We start from the raw sequence: 20,767 nt of genomic DNA, 5'->3' as shown, positions 1-20,767 counted from the left end.
TTATTAAAGTTTTCACAATTGAACTATGCATCATTAATACAGCAAAATCAAAGAAGGAAACAGTAAAGGATGCCAGAGGACTGCTTATGAAATGATAGTAGAACGCCTTTATTTCCAGCAACCAGAAGGATGGCATGAGGAGCAAGAGTACAAGAAACTACAGCTCCACTTACTAGTGAGACCAGCATGTGTTTACATTTTTAAAAACTTATTATGAAGGGTTGTTAGATAATAAGGAAGCAGGAGACTCTAAAAGTTGTTAATACTATACTAGAAATGGAGGGTGTTAAAATATTTACAAACAAAAAATTAAAATTATTTAGATGAAAAATTGTTGCCTCAAAACCACAAGGCTCAGAAAACCCAGTTAATGCTTAGAGAGGGGTGAATCTTCCTCTAGGCAAAATGGAAATAAGGTAATTGAAGATTGGGTCCTAGTGTTAAAAGCAGGATTTTAAAAAAGGCAAAGCGAGTGTCAGCCTGCAGGGATATAATGCCGTTGTAGTTTGAAAAGGTTTCATTTATGTTGATCAGAATCCCACCCACTGATTAAATATGACATTGTGCAGAAGACTGTAGAGTGTGTTTCTATCCCTCTCTGCTGTTCTGTTTCAGAAGAGGGGAAAGTGGCTGCTGTGTGTGTGCTGAGATGAGGTTTCTTTCTGAGGAATAATGCGACCTAACTTATGTCTTCCTTTAACTTCTAAAAAGAAAAGGAATACTTGTGGCACCTTAGAGACCAACCAATTTATTTGAGCATGAGCTTTCGTGAGCTACAGCTCACTTCATCGGATGCATACCATTTTTTCATTCTTTGTGTGTATAAAAAGATCTTCTATACTTTCCACAGTATGCATCCGATGAAGTGAGCTGTAGCTCAGGAAAGCTCATGCTCTAATAAATTGGTTAGTCTCTAAGATGCCACAAGTACTCCTTTTCTTTTTGCGAATACAGACTAACACGGCTGTTACTCTGAAACCTTTAACTTCTACTTATCCTGAAACCGCCTCAGTGCTGGAGACGAGGAAGGACCCGGAGTAGTTTAGGACCCAGCAGACAGTGGCAGGCGGCAGTTGTGTAGATCACTGAGAGACTAAGAGGGTCCAGTCCAGTTTTAATTCTGTCTCTAATCTCTGCCACAGCAGTGCTTTCCCCAACAGCCCCAGCTCGGGCTCGGGCGTCTGTCTCTCCAGCCTGATCCCCGGCAAAAAACATGTCACTGGCTTCCTCACAGTAGCAACCCTAGAGGGAAAAGTGGCCCCAGATGCGCAAGCCTGAGGATTCGGTACAAAGAGGTGCACAAAATGAAGACCCCGATGGTAAGTCAGTTGTTGGACCTAATTATCCTAGGTCACCCGGGGACCAAACGAAAGCAGCCCTGGTGGGGAAGAGGACGAGGGTAGTGGATCGGGGCTGGCCAGGGCATCAGACATATGCTCCAGCCTTTCCAGGGCTGCTATCTTCTCTTTTGTTATATTTGACGAAGGGGAACAAACCCGAGGAGGAGGAGGAGGAGGAGAACTTTCCACCTGCTTTTCTTTTATTCATGTGCAGCGTTATTGTTCAGAGCGGGTGGAAAACAGATCGGCTTAAAGGATGAGTCTGGATGTAACTTGGCTCGTGCAACAATTCCTAACAGTCATGAAAACGCAGGGATGGAATGGCTAAAGGGGGATGAAGGCACGGGAAAGAGAGCGGAGGGAGAAGGGGAAGCCTGGGAAAGGGAAGGAAGGAGAGGGGGACAGGGAAAGACGGGGCTGGGGGGCAGAGGCGGAAGGAAAAGAAGAAGAAGGGGATGAGAGATGAAGGGGTGGAGAAGGGAGGGAGGCAGCGAGAGGGGGAGAAGAGTGGGGCGGCGGCGGGGGAGGGGGGATTATTGGAGTTCTCTAGCCGCACTTTTGCCTGGTCTTCATTGGTGTCAAACTTGCAGGAGCTGCACAGGGAAAGGCGCGGCGATTGCTGCCAAAATAGACACCTCACCCGAGCAGCTGCACCCTCCCGCCCGCCTGGATAGACACTGCCCCGCAAGTGAAACAAACTGGGAGCCCCGCCTTCGCCGCTGCCCCGGGCTAGGTGTAGCCCCCTGCAATGTGATGCCCCCCCCGAGAGAGGGGGGCAAATAGGTAGCGCGGCATAGGGCTGGGGTGGGGGGGGGGTGCAGAGCAGGAGACCCAGACTCCAGCCCGTCTCCCCCGCTCAGGATTTGAACCATCCCCCCTCCCCTCGCCTCCTTCCAGGGTGTCCAGTCTTTTCCCACGCGGGTCGGGGTTTGAACTGCGCCCTCCCCCGTTAGCCTCCCTCCGTCCGTGGGTCTGTGCCCCAGGCCCTGCGCTTTGCAGTTCGCAGCGGGGGCTCAGTGTCTCTTTGTCCCCTTTGCAGCGCCACGGGCTGGCGGTGTGTTTAGTGCTCACCACCATGTGCACCAGCTTGTTGCTCATGTACAGCAGCATCGGCGGCGGGGGCCAGAAAGAGCCGAGCCAGCAGCAGCAGCAGCAGGTGGCGGCGGCGGCCAGTGGGAAGCCGGAGAGCAAGCAGCTGGGCGCCAGCCAGCAGCGCCCCAGGCTCCCTGTGGGGGCTGGGCTCCTGGAGGGCTACAGCGGCGTCCTGGACCACAAGGTGAGGCGATGGCACCCCGGCCTGGACACAAGGGCAGGGGGGATGGAGCACCCCAGGCAGGTGCAAGGCCCTTTGGGGGATCTATGGGTGCCTCCCACATGGTTCCTCCCAGCTCAGGGCCTGCTCTCCCAGCAGAAGCTTTGCTCTCCCAGCAGGTCCTGAATGATTGGCTCAGACATGTCATTTGGCACCATTCCCCTGGGAGAGGGGTGGGACTGGGGTGGTGGTACTCCTTGTCCATGGGGTAGCCGTGACTCCTGCATCCCTTGCCCTAGTGTGACTCTACTGCCCTTTGCTTAATGGGAAGCGGGACTGTGACTCATGGTGGCAGGGACGTCATTGTTTTCTGCTCGTTCTATGTGTATGAGGGAGGGGGGTGGTATGACTGGCACCCTTAGCCATTTATTTGTGGTGGTACACCAGTGGTTTCATTGCTTCCGGACTGATGCCTCGGACCCTATTCTACTCTTCTCTGCTCACGTCTGTATACTGTACTCATTCCTGTAGTATCTGAGCACCTTCCAGTAATGCAGAAAGCAGAGTGGCTGCACCTCTGTTCTGTGTTTGTTTCTCCACAAGCAGTGTTTTATTTTGGATTTTTAAAAAATAATATACATACCCATTGCTATAGGTTTATGTTAGAGATAGCAAGGTCAAAGAACCGGGCCTTGACTTAGAGTGGAAGGTGGTGCAGCTTGCGATGATCCTTAGTTCTTGTAAGAGTTCATGCCACAGACTTGGACTGGCCCCCAAGAAAGCATAGGTGAGCTTCATCTTTATTGTAGAAAGGTCCATTGTGCCAGAAGAGTGAAGTTGTCGACCACGGTCTTCCTCTTGGAGGCATGCTGGCTGTGGTGCATCTCTGTGATTATGTACATTGCCGCCCTTTGATCTCAGGTGAACAAACTCTGGTGCCCTTCACCCATTCTGGGTAAACTGTGGTATCCCTTCCCTCAAGTTACGCTGCCTGTGGTGCTCAAAACCCCAGAGTGGGCTGACTGGGAACACTTGAGTCTGGGATGTCAGACTTCCGTATCCTTTACCTAAGGGTGAACGGACTCTGGTGTCCATCACCAGTGGTGTGCAATCTTGGCTGCCCCTCACATAGGACAGACCTTAGTGCCCATCGTTTGGCATGGGTAGATCCTGGAACCCCTCACAGAAGGCAGGGAGGGTGGATGGAGTCTAGTGGAGTAGGGCTCTCTAATGTGGTATCTAGACTCAGGAGAAGAAATATACAAAAGAAAGATATTGGCACGTATAAAGGTTGTATTTTGTGGTTGTAGTGGCATTTCCCTTCAGGGATAAAATTTAACAATTATTCACAATACTAAAATGTCACAGGCTACAGTATGTACAGCTACTGGCATTAGTGGGCCAGTACTAGTTTACTACCAAAGTAAATCACCTTATGCTTGAGGAGAATATTTGTCTGAAAATCAAGGCATTGGGCCTTGTAGAGCAAAGTATCACATCAGGAATGTCTACACTGCAGTCGAAGGTGTGGTTGCAGCTTAGGTAGGCATACCTGCACTAGCTTCAAGCTAGCTAACACAGCTACAAATAGCAGTAAAGATGTGGTGGTAGAAGCATCAGTGTGGGATGTAGAAGCCTGCCTGGAACCCTCGCTTGCCTGATTTGAAACCCCTGCCACCTTATCTGCATTGGTCTTGTTAACTGTGCTAGCTAGGTTAAAGTTATTCAGGTATGCCTATCTGAGCTTCAGTCACACCTCCAATTGCAGCATAAACATACCCTAAATTTCAGTTATCACATACTATGCTCAGATTACCTACCACATTCTTCTTTCACTTCATATACAGTCAGAATAGTAGTTCCAGGTCCACTCAGACATGGTGGCCACACAGCTTCTAAGAATATGGCTAACATATCTAATTTCCTATTCACTGTTGAAGAATGCTTTGCATGAGCCTCTCAGCACCTACTGAGGTTTGAAACTTTTTTCTTATTAATCTTTGTTTTCATGCATTTTACCTTGATTCTGCATCACAGCCAATGTTCTTAGCTTCAGCAGCGTTTTGCACTTTAGAAGCTGTATAATATTTTTTTTGAACTGAGCTCTTAAAAATTGTGGAACAGGCTGGATGGCTCTGAATCTGGTTCTTAGCATTTCACCCTTAGCATCTCAGGCCAACAGTGGTTGAAAATCATTGCCACCTGATGACTGAAATAAGTGGGACATCTCCCTTTAGTTCTTAGTAGCCAGGTGTTTACATTATAAAAACTATCAGGAGTGGCACAGAATCACTGTTTGTTGATAGCTGCTGCTGAGAGGTCAAAGACTGAGGGAAATAGCAACCACCTTGCTACTCCTAGAAGCTCTTACCTCACAGCAAGACTGCGGCACATTGTCAGGCCAGTCTGGAGAAGCTTTCCCTGCTTTTGTCTGTGCTGTACTTGTTCAATGACTAAAGAGAGGACACTGGTCTCACAGACTATCAAAGCAGCACCTTTCATGACGTCTGTAGTTGATACGAATTTTTATATTGACTTCCACAGAAGCAGGATCAGGCTCATCAGACAGGGGGGATGTAACTTTTTGATAGTTTATCAAAATGAGGATCACAATGTTAGCAATAAATGGCATGCTAATATTTTATGAGCAATTACCGCATGTGAGTAGGACAGAATTTATGAAAACAGAAAGGCTAGCAGTATTCTAAATCTTGCAAGAAATAAGTATTTAACCATCTGATTGTTCTGAAGTGAACATGAGAACAAGACTCTGGATAGTTAAAAAGCTTTTTACCCAGTATTGACTCAACAGTGGTTACTACCAATAACATGTGAGAGTTCTGCCACAGATGTAACTGGAAAATATTTCAGACCACCAAAGATTTTGCATTTCCCCCCCCAAAAAAGTACCATAACAAAACCAATCTTGCAAACAAAATATGAGTTTTTAGGCCTTTGCTGAAGCGCTCAGAGAACTTGATGACCAACCCACTAATTTACATGGATCACAATGATATTTATATATATAATTAAACAGATCAGAGAGTAGTACAGTTAATCAAGTGTTTGAAGAAGAGTCATTCTGCAAATAGTCTTATAGCTCCATAATCTCTCAGACGTTCGTGCTGGGACTTTATTCCTACATGGAAAAAATTATTCTGCTTTCTTCTTTACTCCGTCCACCTAAACAGGCAACAGCATTGACATGTTTGGGGTGAATGGCTCATAGTGTCATCACATTAACCATTCTTATCTGGAAAATTATGGGGATAAGGAAAATGAGTCTGAGGGTTCAGTCTATTCCATTTTGTTATATCACAAAATCATACAGCATTTTGGAATAGAGTAGTCAATTGCTCCTAAGGAGATCAAGGAGATTGGTCCTGGTGAGAGGGGGGGTCAAACACTGAAGTTGAGCTGTAATGGAGACTTTTGTGGCATATGGCTAGCAACATGAATGAAGTCCTCTATCCATAAAAGTTCTACTGTGGAGTGGAGACTTTATTATGCAATAAACATCTTGATGGAGGCATTATGATGTAACAGATCTACCAGGGGGAGACTTTATTCTGGAATAACCTTGTCAGGGGAGAGTGTGTCGTGACATAAAGCTCAGCAGTATGTAGTTATGTATGACAGAGGGGTTTGGGCTTCTTTTTATGGCACTGCCTCTGTGTTTTGAGATAGTGGAATTAGTCTGTACATATAGCATATATAGTTATTAAACACTAATACAGTTAAGAGATTAAAAAATGGAAAAAGTATTTAATGTTTCCATCAAACTTTGAGGGAGAAGAAAGAGTACAATCGGATACAGTGTTTGATTGTAACAAGACTTGAAAAAGATTTAATTGGGTGAAAAAATATATACACATAGTAGAAAAATGTGTTTTACCAGGCTTACATTTGGAGCTGTTTGAAAGTGTTATAATTAATTGGATGCTGACTATCTTGTGTTTATATTTTGTTGCTTTTGTGCCACCAGCAGTGATCTCTATTTTTCTCATTTTAGCAAATCATAATACTGGTTCATTGCATTTTGATTATCCTTGTTTAAAGTTTTTAGCAGCTTCTGTGTGCAATAGGTGATAACATTCAATTTGCATTACAGAGCATGCGACAGAGATAGAAAATGGTACCGTTCGCTGTATTCCAGATTGCAGGCACCTCTGCACACAGCCAGCAGTTCTGGCTTGGCACTGTTACCATCTGTAATCTCTCAAAGTACTGTACACATTACTGTTGCTGATTACGGATCAGTCAGCTTAGCATGTTATGCATTTACGGTTTTGACTTAAAAATACAGGGTCAGATTTGTGCTGTCCTTAATTGTGCAAACTTTCCATTGACTTTATTGGTAGTTTTGCTTGAATGTGTGGACAACAGAATTTGGCAACAGAAAATAAAAGACAGAGAGGGGAATGCAGGCACAGGTAGCTGTGTGAAGTGTAAGTCTTCATAAAATAAGAGTTATCTAAGGTGGAATTTGGCTGATGGAGATACTGACTATGGATATGCAGTATAATTACACAGGCCAGGAATTTAGTTAATTGATAAAATATGTTAGCAAAACATTTTTATCAAAACAGAAACACATTTAAAGAAATGTAGCTACCTGATAAGCCTGAGTATCTAGTGTAGCTGAAGGAACGTGGTCTCTGGTCTCTTATTTCATTATGCATGTAAGGTATGAAGTTGTTATACATAAACTCACACCATGCAACTTGTAAAAACAAGGGTGGGCCACATTGGGTGGGGAAATTGCATGCAGGGCCATGAATGTAGGGCTGGGGCAGGGGGTTGGGGTGCAGGAGGAGGTGCGGTGTGCAGGAAGGGGCTCAGGGCAAGGGGTTGGGGCACAGGAGGGGTGCAAGGTGTATGAGGGGGCTCAGGGCAGAGGGTTGGGGTTCAGGGAGGGGTGAGGAGTGTGGGAGGTGGCTCAGGGCAGGGGGTTGGGGGCTCAGGGCAGGGGGCTGGAGTGCAGGAGGAGTGTGGGGTGTGGCAGGGGGCTCAAAACAGGGGGTTGGGGTGCAGGAGAGTGCAGCAGGGGGCTCAGGATAGGGGGCTCAGGACAGGGGGTTGGTGTGCAGAGGGGTGCGGCAGGGGGCTCAGGGCAGGGGGTTGGGGTGCAGGCAGGGTGAGGGGTGCAGGCTCCGCCCAGCTCCGCTTACCTTGAGTGGCTCCGGGGTGGCAGCAGCATGCAGCAGGGCTAAGGCACTCTCCCTGCCTGTCCTGGCCCCACACCGCTCCTGGAAGCGGCCAGCACCATGTCCCTGCAGCCCCTGGGGGAGGGAGGGGCAGAGGGATCCACGTGCTTCCCTTGCCTGTGGGTACCTCGCCCGAAGCTGCCATTGGCCATGGTTCCCCGTTCCCTGCCAATGGGAGCTGCAGGAAGCAGCGCCTGCAGGCGAGGGCAGTGCGGGGAGCCCTCTGCCCCCTGCTCCTCCAGGGGCCTCAGGGACATGGTGCCGGCCACTTCGGGAGCGGCGCGGGTACAAGCAGGCAGGGAGCCTGCCTTAGCCCCGCGGCGCCACAGGGGTGGCAATCCCGCAGGTCGGATCCAAAGCCCTGATGGGCCGGATCTAGCCCGCAGGCCGTAGTTTGCCCACCCCTGGTGTAAAAGCTTGTACTAACACACACACAAATAATGTGATTCTGATAACATCCCTGGTTACTGTGATGGTAAATATCAAAGGCAGATCCTAAACTGGAGTAAATTGTCATAGCTTCAGTGAAGTCAATGAAGCTATGACAATTTACAACATCTGAGGATCTGTCCCCAAGTAGTTTGGATGTCATCAGAACTCAGAAATGTGTGTAAAGCTTCATTCACTTCTTTTGCTTGATGGATTTTATATATTTGAAGAATTTTAACAACTAAAACTAGTTTTTATTAAACTCATCTCTTTGCACTGAACTTATCCATGTGTTCAGTGTTTTTAAAATGTTCTTTCATAGAAACCCAAACAACACAAAACTATTTGGGAGATTTTTTTTTTTAGTCCTACAGATTGATTTCGGTACAGTTATGAACAACAATGGGAGAGGTGGTCAGACTGAGACAGAGTTAACTCAGGCTGATTCAGCTGACAGTGGTTAATTTGCATATTGCAGTCCTTTTTGGTTTGAAACACTGTAAAAGTATCTAGGCCTTTTCTCACACTTTCAAAACGTCACATTTCATGTGTATTATGTGACATCCATGAAATGTACCATAGTGCTCTGATCCCTTCTTTACAACAGACTAAGGTAGAAAGTTCTTTTTCTTTACAGGCTTCAGAGGAACAGCCGTGTTAGTCTGTATTCGCAAAAAGAAAAGGAGGACTTGTGGCACCTTAGAGACTAACCCATTTATCTGAGCATGAGCTTTCGTGAGCTACAGCTCACTTCATCGAATGCATACAGCTCACTTCATCGAAGTGAGCTGTAGCTCACGAAAGCTCATGCTCAGATAAATGGGTTAGTCTCTAAGGTGCCACAAGTCCTCCTTTTCTTTTTTCTTTACAGACTTTGTGGAAAACAGCGGAACTCATAGAAGGACTCTAAAAATGCAGGATCCATTTTTTGTCTGTGGTTTCTCCGTTGATCCTAGTTATGACCCTCACTCTGACTTGAGAACAATGAAGCTACAGTAAATATCTCTCCACTGTGAATATTAATATAATCATATATTAATAAATAATAGCAGCATCACACACACACATACCCTAGGAGGTTCACGAAATGCTTTGTTTTTCATCGTTAGTTTCATTGTTCTTATATGTATCTGTAGTATGCACTGTACTGTACTATTATATTGGATATCCTTTTAAATTTGCCATGTTGTACAGTTCTCACATGTTGAGTTTTACTTATGGGCATTTCAGGCAAACTGTCCTCTTAAGAGACCCAATTCTGCTTCTAATGACTACAGTGGGAGCAAGGCTGAGCCAAAGGAGACTAGCCATGAAGGAAACTGTAGTGTTTGCTCACCTCTGCTTGATGACTTTCCCTTAAGTTTTCCCCTTTAACCTGTACTGGAACTTAGGTGGAAATTGGAAGTCAGAATTTACAGGGATGTCTATAAATCTGCAGAACTTCTGATTACAGGCAGAGCTTTCCTTTTGTTACTGACCTTCTACATTAATCCAACCTGCATTGCTCAGTACAGCACGGTGTACAGTGCTATTGATGCAGAGATGGCATTGATAGTAAGGAATTCAGTGTATTAATTTAACTTCTAATTAATGCAATTATGATCAAATCAGCAGAGCTTTGGTGCTGATATAAACTGATGTGACAGCCCAAAGGTCACTTTCAAGGTGAGATTAAACGTCATACTGTCTCACCTCATCCCTAAGTAATGTGTCTCCATTAGTCAGTGCTATTTTGTTCTAACAGGTTTCAGAGTAGCAGCTGTGTTAGTCTGTATTCGCAAAAAGAAAAGGAGTACTTGTGGCATCTTAGAGGCTAACCAATTTATTTGAGCATAAGCTTTCGTGGGCTACAGCTCATTTCATCGGATGCATTCATCCACTGAATACATCCAATGAAGTGAGCTGTAGCTCACGAAAGCTCATGCTCAAATAAATTGGTTAGTCTCTAAGGTGCCACAAGTACTCCTTTTCTTTTTGTTCTAACAGTTAACATTAAGTGTTTTAAGACCAGGTTAATTAGTGAAGCTTCCTGTCAGCTTGAAAAGCAAATACGTTAAGTTCAGAGACTCCTACTAATGGTTCTCAAATTCTCACTTTTGAAAATTTCCAAATGCCTGTGGTAATTTAATTGTAGATAAGAGCCAGATTCTCCCCTGATCACCATAAAACCCTGTGGGGCAATCAGAGCCTCCTTGCAGCAGAACTGGTGGAGTTCCTTGGTGCTAATGGTGGGCTAGGGGCCATACAGAGGATATGTGCATTGTGGAGTTCTGTTCTGTTGGGAAAACCTGCATGTTAGCACAGGTGATGGGACGGGTGAAGATGGGGCTGGGATGGGGAACCTGCTACTGTTTGGAGTGTATTCTGGAGGAGAGGGTTTGCCCCTAAATGCATAAGAGAAGTGCATTGTATGTTTTAAGTATGTGTATATTAAGTACAATCATAAATATTGGATTCTCAAAGAAACATTGTCAGTTATAATGTAGGACAAAAATAAATTATTTTATAAGTGAGATGCAAATCAATTATATATAATTAGTAAACTTAAACATTCCCCTGGTGTGTTTTGAACCCAAACACAACAGTATTGTGTTAGTGCATAAGAACAAGGACTTGTAGCATCACTGTTTAAGAAAAGGGGACTGTAAAGAGTAAATCCACAGCATAAATGGTAAACAAGCAGCATAGGTTAATTTCAGTTTTAATAATCTAGAGTGTGGTTAGTAACACAGGTTAGAAATTTATTAAAAAAAATGATTTATACTTACATGTGCCCCTTTAAGAGCCCATTGCAGTTATAGTCAAAAATAGCATCACAGAAGAGATACTTTGATTAAAAAATAGTATGGAATAGACAAAGGATAACGACTCTCAATTAGTAGTCTCTGAACTCTGAATTAGCTTCGCTTTTTAATTCCAGTACTTAATATTTTGCTTTGCCAGCACCTCACAGTGTCATACCAAATAATATCATGTTTGTAGTTTAGTACATTATTAGCATCCTTAGATATTGCCGTGGCTTAAGTACTCAAGAACAAAATATTCTATAAAGTTCATATTGTTAGCCAAAGTTAACGTAGAGTATATTTTGTCCTCAGCTGTGGGAGGTCAGAAGTAGAGAGAACAGTTATAACAATAGTCAGTAGAGCATCCGTCCCAGTAGTTTTCTCTAAGAAAAAGAAAAATTAAGCAGGGAAGATCTGTGCAAACATGTACATGCACTTCAGGCACTACGTATAGGAAGCTTAAGGGAAACTGCTCTTCTTGGGAAACTGTTCACTGAGAAATAATCAGGAATAAAAGGACCAGGTTCTTCTGGGACTGCGTTCATCACCAAGAACGTGTTTCTCCCCACCTTTCCTTCTGGTTCGAAGGCTCAGGGATATGCCTCCTCTATAATGACATGGGTCACACTCAGGCTCATTTCTCTTCTGAACTTGTGTTTTCTTTTCCTTGCATTACATTCTCGATGGACAGACACCTATTCCATAGTGATGAAATGTGCCCTCTAACCCTGCTCAAAAACATAAGAGGAACATAGAGGCACAGAATGCACTTCTCCAGCCCAGTGCCAGGAAAATGGGCTGTGGTCATAGACTGTGGTAGTCACCATAGCCCCTCCATGCTCCTTAGGTGAGGGCTTTGGGCCGCTTATTATCCGTAAGCACAGATCTCATGACCTGTTCCCAACCTGCAGCAGCCCCATACTTGACAGCCTATTCAGGGCCATTGTGCATACCCATTCCAGAGAACACAGAGGATCACAGGCACCAGGTGCAGCTGTAGAACCTGTGACTTCTCATCTGAGCTCCACGGCAGAGTTTAAGGGGCGTCCTTGTGTGAGCCATCCACATTTGGCTGAACTCACCCTCAGAGATTATAACAGTTACACCTGTACTTTTAAATATTGCTGTCCATTGTATTCCTAATGCTGCTGTAAAAGGGTTGGTTCCAGCTACGTCGGCATATTGGTTGGCTCTAAAATAGGAAAATAAAAATTCAAAATAGAGTCGGTGTGACTGTGACTGTGACTGGCAGGGAAATGCTGAATTAAAACTGCCACTTCTTTCTCAACTCATCTGCTTGTGCTCAGCTGTTTGTTGGGATCCTTCCTAGGAAAAATCCCTCTTCCAGTGTTCAGATCATTTTGTTCTTCATTTTTTTATTGATAAGGATCCAAAATTCATTTTAAAAATTAAAAACATGTAATAACTCCCTGCCCTGCTAATTCCCCATCCATGTGCACATTCCTTCTGACATTGCCTCACTTGCTCTGCCTTTGAATGGGACTGTCCAGTTTTGCCTTTCAGCACTGTAATGTTTACTTTGCAACTATTACAAATAGTGGGCCAGTTTGTTGTAACCGTGGTTACATTGAATAGTAGACATTGACTGCAAAGTCCCATTGCAGCCAATGGGACTGACTGTGGAGTAGGGTGCTGCCAGATATGAGTAAGGGTCTTGCAGTCTGACCCAGTGTCAGCCTGAAAGAGTGTCAGTAAGTCTCTTCCTCCTCCATGCCACTGGGAGTGCCATGGATGTAAGACACGATGCAGTGCTCTAGCTCCATGCAGCATGCTTACCGAGCAGCAATACGTCATTGAGTTAGTCAGGATTTTACATATTGCAAATGTTACTTGTCTCGGAGTAGTCTTATTAAACAAATCTTGGTAATGAGAACAGTGTGTCAGATGTTTGATAGACTTACTTAAAATACCGTCTGTCTAACTTTGTGCATTTCTGTAACACCTAACAACATAGATTGAGACTGACAAATGGCATTGATGGCCGCATTTTCAAACCTGAATGCCGAAAGACAGGCACCTAGATCAGAATTTAGGCATTTAAATCACTGTTAGAGACACTGACATCCTGGTTTAGACACCTACATCTGCACATTTGTGTCTAAAACCGCCTGTTAGGTGTCTTCCTTTAAACACCCAAGTTTGACATTCTGGCCAAGTGTTGTCAGTATAGCTAGGTTATTACTCTATGTATTGACAGGTCAGTTCCTTTGCTGAAGTTTGCGATATACCTTACGGTGTTCCTACTACGTAAAATCCTTCTGAAAGGTTGACAACAACATGTAAGTCTTAGTTCACAAAAACAATAGAATTTTTGGTAGTAGCCTTTCAGTCCATCTAATCGAGGCCTGCTAAGAAATACATTAAAAACTATTCAGAAACATACATATGCACATGCATAATTAACCCCTTATTAGATTTAAATACCTCTTTTCTTTCAATCTGTACGAACACCCAAATAGCCACAGTTTGTAAAAATAATTAGAGCCAGATTCTTGGCCTCACCTGTGTCTGCTTTGCACTTCTGCAACAGCACAAAGCAGCTCAGGTTCCTGCACCTTGTAGCACTGGGGGCAGGCATGGCATTGATGAAGAGGGTTGGGGCCTGGAGTGACTGCTGTTCCTGATTCCCAGCCAGTACATGGCCCAGTGGGACTGCTGCAGTTGGTGCAGTTTGTAACAGCCAGGTTCTAAATTATGCTGGGACTACCTTGGCCCCAAGGGAGTGGAAGGTTTGCCTCAGAAGCACCTTTCACTCCCAACTCAGCTGAGTCTAAACTCATCACAGCTGGGAATCCAGCTCTCAGTGTCTAGATCCTGCCTCTGTTCTCATTGAAGACAATGGCACAACATCCTGGGACTTTAATAGGAGCAGGCCCTGAATCTTTCTATCAGTATGCTCACAACACTCCTGTTGACTTCAGCGTGGAATGATAACATGATATGTCTCCTGGCCTTTTATTTTTTTTCTGCTGGAGAATTACAAAATGTGTTTGTAGCTAATGTGACCTCTTAACATTGCTAAAGATTTAGAGATGCAGTTTGTATGAAAGACACTATGCAGACAAAGCTGTTTGTTAGACAAAAATTAAACTATAGCCCACTAAAATATTTTTTCTTCCACCATCTGTTTTTAATAGGAAATAAAAAAGGGCCATATCTCTTTACATCAAAATCTGGAAAGAAAATTCACACCTGAGCTGAAAACCTGTCTGCCAAGTTTTATACTGTTGTGGAGTACAGTAAAAGTGCTGAGTTAAAAGCATCTTAGAAATGGGATTTATGACAGAACCCTGACAAAGCTCTAATACCTATAGTGGTACTCCCAGACACGTCTAGAATAAAGTGATGGATGATAAGGAGACTCAGCTCTCATTAAAGTTTCTCAGAACTTATTTGTTATAATTATCCCACTTCCTGGGTTTTTTTCAGTGTATGTGATGATGCCATATCTCCTTTGTATTGCACAAAGGGAAAATATTGTTTTAAAAAGACAATATCCTAACTTCTGAACTTTCTGATCTGGTTATGTTGGAGAGTCTACCTAGATAGGAAAAGAGGATTAATGCCACTTGAAAGCAGCAGAGTTAAACAAGGCCACATTAAATATGGCCCTCAACAAAGACTCTGTAAAATTGTTCAATCCAGTGAAGACAGAAAATGCATGAAAACCTTGTGACTGCTAACTGGGTAGTATCTTTATTATCAAGTGGCAAAAATTTTCGTCATGTACTGTAGCTTAAATTGTGCTTCCATATCCTGTCAAGTGTGGATGACAAGGATTGTATGTGTCTTTCTTTTCTGTTACTGGAAGCGTTTTTTGTGTAGCAGTCTGTGCAAAGTACTGCATCTTTGGACTTCAGAATATAAAGTAATGCTTTGAAGACATGAATATTGTAATTTCTTTGTTTCTCTTAGACAAATAGAGATCTGTGCTTTTTAAATTTCATAGCCCATATTTTGTCATCAATAAGAGTACTGAAAATTACATTGCTGTGTTTATTAAAGTTGTGTTTCTATATAGTAATACACATACAACATCTTATACAGCTGTAAGGATAAAGTTAAGCTCCTTTGTCAAGCGTGTTGGTATGGCAGGGGTTTTAATCTTCTACTGTCAGAGCCCGGTTAGATATGGTCTTGGTTTAAGCAGAATCTGTGTGCAAAGAAATTAAAGAATCAACCTTTCCTATATTTATGCCTTAGCTTATTTGCACAGAGCAAGGAATAAAAGAGAAGTTGTGTAGTACATACGTTCCTCTACAAGAATATTGCATTTGGAGCCCAAAATTAGGCTCATAATAACTTGCTTTATGTTTATGCTTCTAAAAGATGAGGCTGAAGTTGGCAAAAATGTTCAAAATTTTAAATCCATGAAAATGAGATCTACACTTGGAGACAGGACAACTTATTGAAAAGAGGACAGGGAAATCATAACACAGCTTACTTTTCCTAATTAAAATTCCATAGAGTTGTCTACAGTATGTTCACGTTTTATTGCATCAGTAATTACTCTTCCATTTTCCTTTCAGATTATAACGTTAAGTCACCAGGAAAGCATGTACTGTAGTTACAGCATCTTTAGACAAGGCAAGCCATTAAATAGTCTTACAACAAAAACGGCATGAAAAAAATGGTACAGTTGGGAGGCAAAGTCAAATCCACAGTTAAGGGATTAAAGTTCAATTTGAAGACACAACAGGGCATAAATACAATAAGATTTAAGGGGCGGCTGTGTTATGCTTATAAGTATTTGAGGTTTAGATCTCATCTGTGAATGTCCTCACTCGTACTGGTCTGTTTAATGATGTTAATGTTGTCTTAATGGAAACTTCCATAGATGTCTTTTAATCAGTTGTGGTCCGCTAATGTACAATTAGTGTAATTATGCAATTTGTGTAAATATATGTAATCACAGAATTGAAAGAGATAATTGTCAAATGTGATGATACCATTTAAATGTTTGACGATGTCTACTTTTTAGGATTGACAAAAAATGCAATGCACCTGTGAAGCAGAGGCTATTAGGTGTAGTAGTTTAGCTGTCTAAAAATATTATTTTTCTAAAATGTCAAAGCCAATCAATCTACGATTTTTGAGGAACAGGAACAGAGAAAGCCACTGAAGAATCCTAAATTCTGTCTTTTGCTCTTCTTCAAGTATAATCAAAGGATGTATAAACAACGGGGAATCCTTGTGACACCTTAGAGACTAACAAAGGATGTATGTTCTAGAAATGTTGCGCACGCAGCCACCACAGTCTGTAAAACAATCCATCTTCCGCCACAGCTCATTAAATAATAATAGTGTGCACTTACATATCCCTGTGCTTCTGAGGATCTCAAAGTGTTTTACAAATATTAAAAATTGAGCCTCACAGCATCTTGGTAACAGAGGGAGGTATTCTTACCTTCATATTGCACAGTAGGAAACTGAAGCACAGAAAGGTTCAGGCCAAATTTTTCAAACTTGGATGCCTCATTTGGCATCTAAGGATTTTCTGACGCTCTAAAGTGATTTAGGAGCAGAAGTCCCACAGAGAGAGAATGGCGCTTGTGCTCCTCAGTCACTTAGGCACTTTTGAATATCCCGCTCTAAACTCCTATCCAGGCACTTAAATAAGTGGCTTGATTCTTGGAGGTGTTAAGCACATGCAGTTCCCAATGACTAAAGTGGCCTAGGGAAGGCTAATCCCTTGAACACTGGCATTTGGTGTACACTCAAGGGCCACATAATTTACTGCATTCTAATAAATGAAGCTTGAGAATACAGGTACTCAAAGGCTAAAAGTAAGCAAGCACAGACAACTTAAAAGGAAATAGGTCCTGATCCAAAGCCCAGTAACATCAATGGAAAGACTCCTGTTGATTTGAGTGGGCTTTGGATCACTTCACTATATTAGGACCATGTAGCAGGGTGATTACCACCCAAGCTCCTCCTCATGGCCAGAGGGCGCTCTGCAGTACCCTGCATTTGTTCTTCTTGGACTCCTCAAAACTCCAGAGCACAGTCCAAATGAAACACTCCCCCTCTGGGATCCAGTTTATTTAATCCTGACACCCATTGGCATTCCATGTCCCAGTCCTAGCCCCAGCTCAGTGGCTCTTTCCCTTTGGGTAGGGAGTCCCCAGCCCTCCTTCCTGGAGCTGGATTATAATTCCTTTACTCTCTGCAGATGCTCAAACTCCCTTAGTGGCAGGATCTTCCCTGCAAGAGCGTTCTTACTCTCTGTAGTTTCCAGAGGTCCCCGTTCCCACTCTGCGGAATCCTACTGCTCTTATAGCGGGATCATCTGACCTCACTCAGGTGTGCCTCTTCAGGAATCAGCCATTACGTGCTAACAACTTTCAATCAGTACTAAAATGGGTTGCACTGGAAAGTGGTAAGGCTCCTGTAGTCCTTCAAATTCATAGGGCACTCAGTGCCCCACTAATGGGTTAATATTTGTGTGTAACCCTAACTTCCATTGACTGATACTTGGAAACACAGTGAACAAATAAACATCTGTAAGAAGTTGTTTAATTAGTTATTTCATATGTGTTTCATTCCAAAAGACTACCAGATGTGATGCACAGCAAGAATTCAATGTGAACAGTTCTTTGTTTGGTTTATGCAGTAATCCGCATTGAGGAAACTAAGATGGTCTTCCAGTCTTAAAATAATGAAACTAAAATTTAAGAACTGATTTCAGTTTTATTTTCTGAGGACCAGGAACAGATACCTTTTCTCATCCCTTCTCTCCATTGTAGGGAATGGAAATGAAGCGAAGATAAAATTGAGATTGTCTCATTTAAACCCAGATAGTTACAGGGAAGAAATGAGAAATAGCGAACTCTGGTTATCGCAAATAGCAAAGCTGTAAACTTTGTAATACTGTTAATGGCTTTGCTGCATTGCCCAGCTTTTTGAATTAAGGGTGCATTCCCCCTCTGCAGCAAAACAGACCATTTTGATTACACCCTAGAAAACACATCTTTTAGATCTGCTGCAAGTGTTTGTGGCTTAAACTAGATACATGATTCACAAATGGTGAACCCTGACAAATAATCCATCAGGTGATGCTGAGACTCTGTCATGAGAGCTTGCCTCCCACAGCTGTGTTTTTTTCTCCTGTATTATGATCCATCACTTGTGCATCGTCTAACAGTCTTATATTGACAAAGACTCTGATAACCTCTCTCTTTGTTTATCTTAGGAGAACAGAAGCCTAGCATTGGATGAATAATATTCACACATATTGTTTTTTTACAGCTAAAGATGCTCAGAAAATGCGCAAGCCCTCCTTCGCCTGAAAAAAAAATCACTCTTACCAAATGACCCAATCCTGGTTCTGCCACAGCCAGGGGCACATCTCATTCAGTGGGAGCAGGAGCACAACCTGAGTTTGCAGCCTGATTTGATTAAATGCCATTAGGAAGGATTCTCAATACTGAGGTCTCAATTCTTTGAGACATTCAACCCTGCCTGTAAAGTGCAGAGCACCCTCCACTCCTACATGGGCGTGTTGATCATTTCCCGACCTACATTGAGATCAGTAGGAGATCAGGTCCTCTCTTTGCTAAATGCATGTAGCTTGATGAAACGATTGGGAACCGCTGTAATAGGGTCCAGTCAAGTGAGATACTGAGCACCTTCTGCAACATGCTGAGAGCTCTCAGCTTCCTGCAGGGGGTCTCATTGTTAAAATAGAAGGGGAAACCTAGTATACTGTAAGAGAAATGGGGGTTGCTGTGCTGATGCGTAATTGGAATGAAAGAACTCATGATGTTATTATTAATTTTGAAGCATTTTTATGGTCCCTGAGATAAGGGGCTGAGATTGTTGGAATATGATGCCTGCTTTTATCAACAGTTCCATATTTAAGGAAAGATACAAGCTCTGCATTGCCGGCTAACCCACATGCCCCTCGTAATGTCTTCTCAGCCTTCACCTGTGAGGCTTGCGTGGTTGAGAGTTGATGCAGCATTTGTTCTCAGTTCTGGCCTTTATTTAACAGCAGTACTATGTTATGAGTGGTGCCTGCATTATAGTCCAGTGCTGAGGGACCACTGAAACCCTGCCTTTTAATACTTCAAGTTAGTGCTGAGCTGAAGTCCCAGAGGTTCACTAAAAGACCAGAACTTTCTTTCATAAGCCACTGACCTTTCTTCTTGATTATCTTGGTGAACTGGTGCTGTCTTTCAGTTAATAGAACTTTGTAATCAAGGAGCCAAGAGGGCTGAAATGGAAGCAACAGGTTTGCTGCCAGTTAGATGTTAATGTGAGTTATGAACATCTTTTAAATGTGTTGTTATAAATCCGCCGAAGGGAGAAGAGTGCTCACATTCAGGGATATATTAATAAAAGTGGAGGGAACAGAAAAGAATACATTTGTTGAATAAGGTTGTTGCCGGCACCCAGTGCCGAGAGGCTGAACAACAGCTTGAGTGGTTCGTTACCCAGGGTGCTACACCCAATAATCACAACAGGGTGGAGAAGCAGAAAAGTTTATTTGAAGCTTCAAATAGGTGCAGGGAGATTTGAATCTCAAATCCTGTACACAGAGCAGGAAGTTACACAGGCTTTTATACATCCTTTTCCCCAGCATACTTATCCAATAGCAAGCTGCCCCAAGTATCCATATAGCCAGCCAATCCAGTTCCCAGCTAGTTCCCTGGTTCTCTGTATCATTTTTTAAACTATACATAAAGCTGCTTTATTCAGCATTGTTCTTCCATATCTCCCCTGTTTGGCCTTGCTTAGTTTCAGGCAGTCTGACTCTGCAGCATATTGTTGCAGATTCTCAGCATAACTGCTGTGTGTGCCTCCAGGCGGGGGGGCCAAGGACACTTGGGCCTAGTACGCAGAGCTGCTGCGAGTGCCTCCAGGTGGGAGGGGGGGCCAAGGACACCTGGGCCTAGTGCGAGGGGGCTTCATCGACACTCGTGGTCTTCCATCCCCTCGAGTTACCTAGTGGCCATGCCCCAGTGTCCCCAACAAGGTGGAAAGACATGTCACTCACCTTGAAACCTGAGACATTAGTACAAAAACCTTCCCTCTATAAATGCAAACATGTGTGGGATCATATATTACACATATTTAGTTTTCTGAGAGTTTAATATTTCAGTAAATACAACCCCTACTAGTAAATATGGCTACATTGGGAATGACTCTATCATTCCATTCCTGGGCTGGGACAGAGATGGAGGAGGGCAAGGGGCAAAGTATTCGTGGACCATTCAGAGCCCTGCTTGGCCCCAGATGTGAGTTAAAGCTACCTCAGGGCTGTTCTCATTTATACTTTGCTTCCTGTAGCCTCCTGTGGTCCTTGGGAAGCAGAGAATAGCCACTGTGCTGTGCTGTCCTTTCCGACCATGCCCAACACAAGGGGCTGAGAGAATGGCCACTGTGAAGAACTCTTACTGCCAGGTGTTCTGTACAGGATCTTTCTTGGGAGGCAGTTTCTACCCATTTTCAGGCTGTTATGCTGCTGGAGCAGTGTGAAAGGGCCTGAGCATAAATGACAACCGAGTTTATTGAATCTGTTTTTAGCTTGAAATTATCTTTAAATATTAAAAGAGAAAAATTTTAAACCCAGTGCATTTGTTCTTAGCCACCTGCTTCAGAGAGAGCCAGCTGTAAGAGTTTGTAGGGTTCCACTCTTCAGGTATTACAAGCTGTTCCCAAGGAGAACAAGATGTGAAAACTTTCTAAAAATATAGGCACCTGGAACCTTTTCACGTGTGTGCCAGAACA

General features: G+C 43.4%; 1 protein-coding gene across 2 annotated transcripts in view; it reads left to right on the top strand.

The window, feature by feature from the left end:
* Positions 1 to 896: 896 nt before the first annotated feature.
* ST6GALNAC5 (ST6 N-acetylgalactosaminide alpha-2,6-sialyltransferase 5) overlaps positions 897 to 20,767 on the top strand; it is an 89,558-nt gene continuing 69,687 nt past the window's right edge. The window contains exons 1-2 of one of the 2 annotated variants that reach the window (XM_048861288.2): positions 897 to 1,319; positions 2,380 to 2,616. In XM_048861288.2, the coding sequence (XP_048717245.1) occupies positions 1,265 to 1,319; positions 2,380 to 2,616 (292 nt within the window). In that variant the 5' untranslated portion in view covers positions 897 to 1,264. The remainder of the gene's footprint in view (positions 1,320 to 2,379; positions 2,617 to 20,767) is intronic. The other variant, XM_048861289.2, reaches the window with a different exon arrangement.

Source organism: Caretta caretta, chromosome 8, assembly GCF_965140235.1.
Source record: "Caretta caretta isolate rCarCar2 chromosome 8, rCarCar1.hap1, whole genome shotgun sequence".
In the NCBI taxonomy this organism is placed as follows: domain Eukaryota; kingdom Metazoa; phylum Chordata; order Testudines; family Cheloniidae; genus Caretta; species Caretta caretta.
Note: the sequence above shows the minus strand (reverse complement) of the source record. Positions and strands in the feature narration are given on the sequence as shown.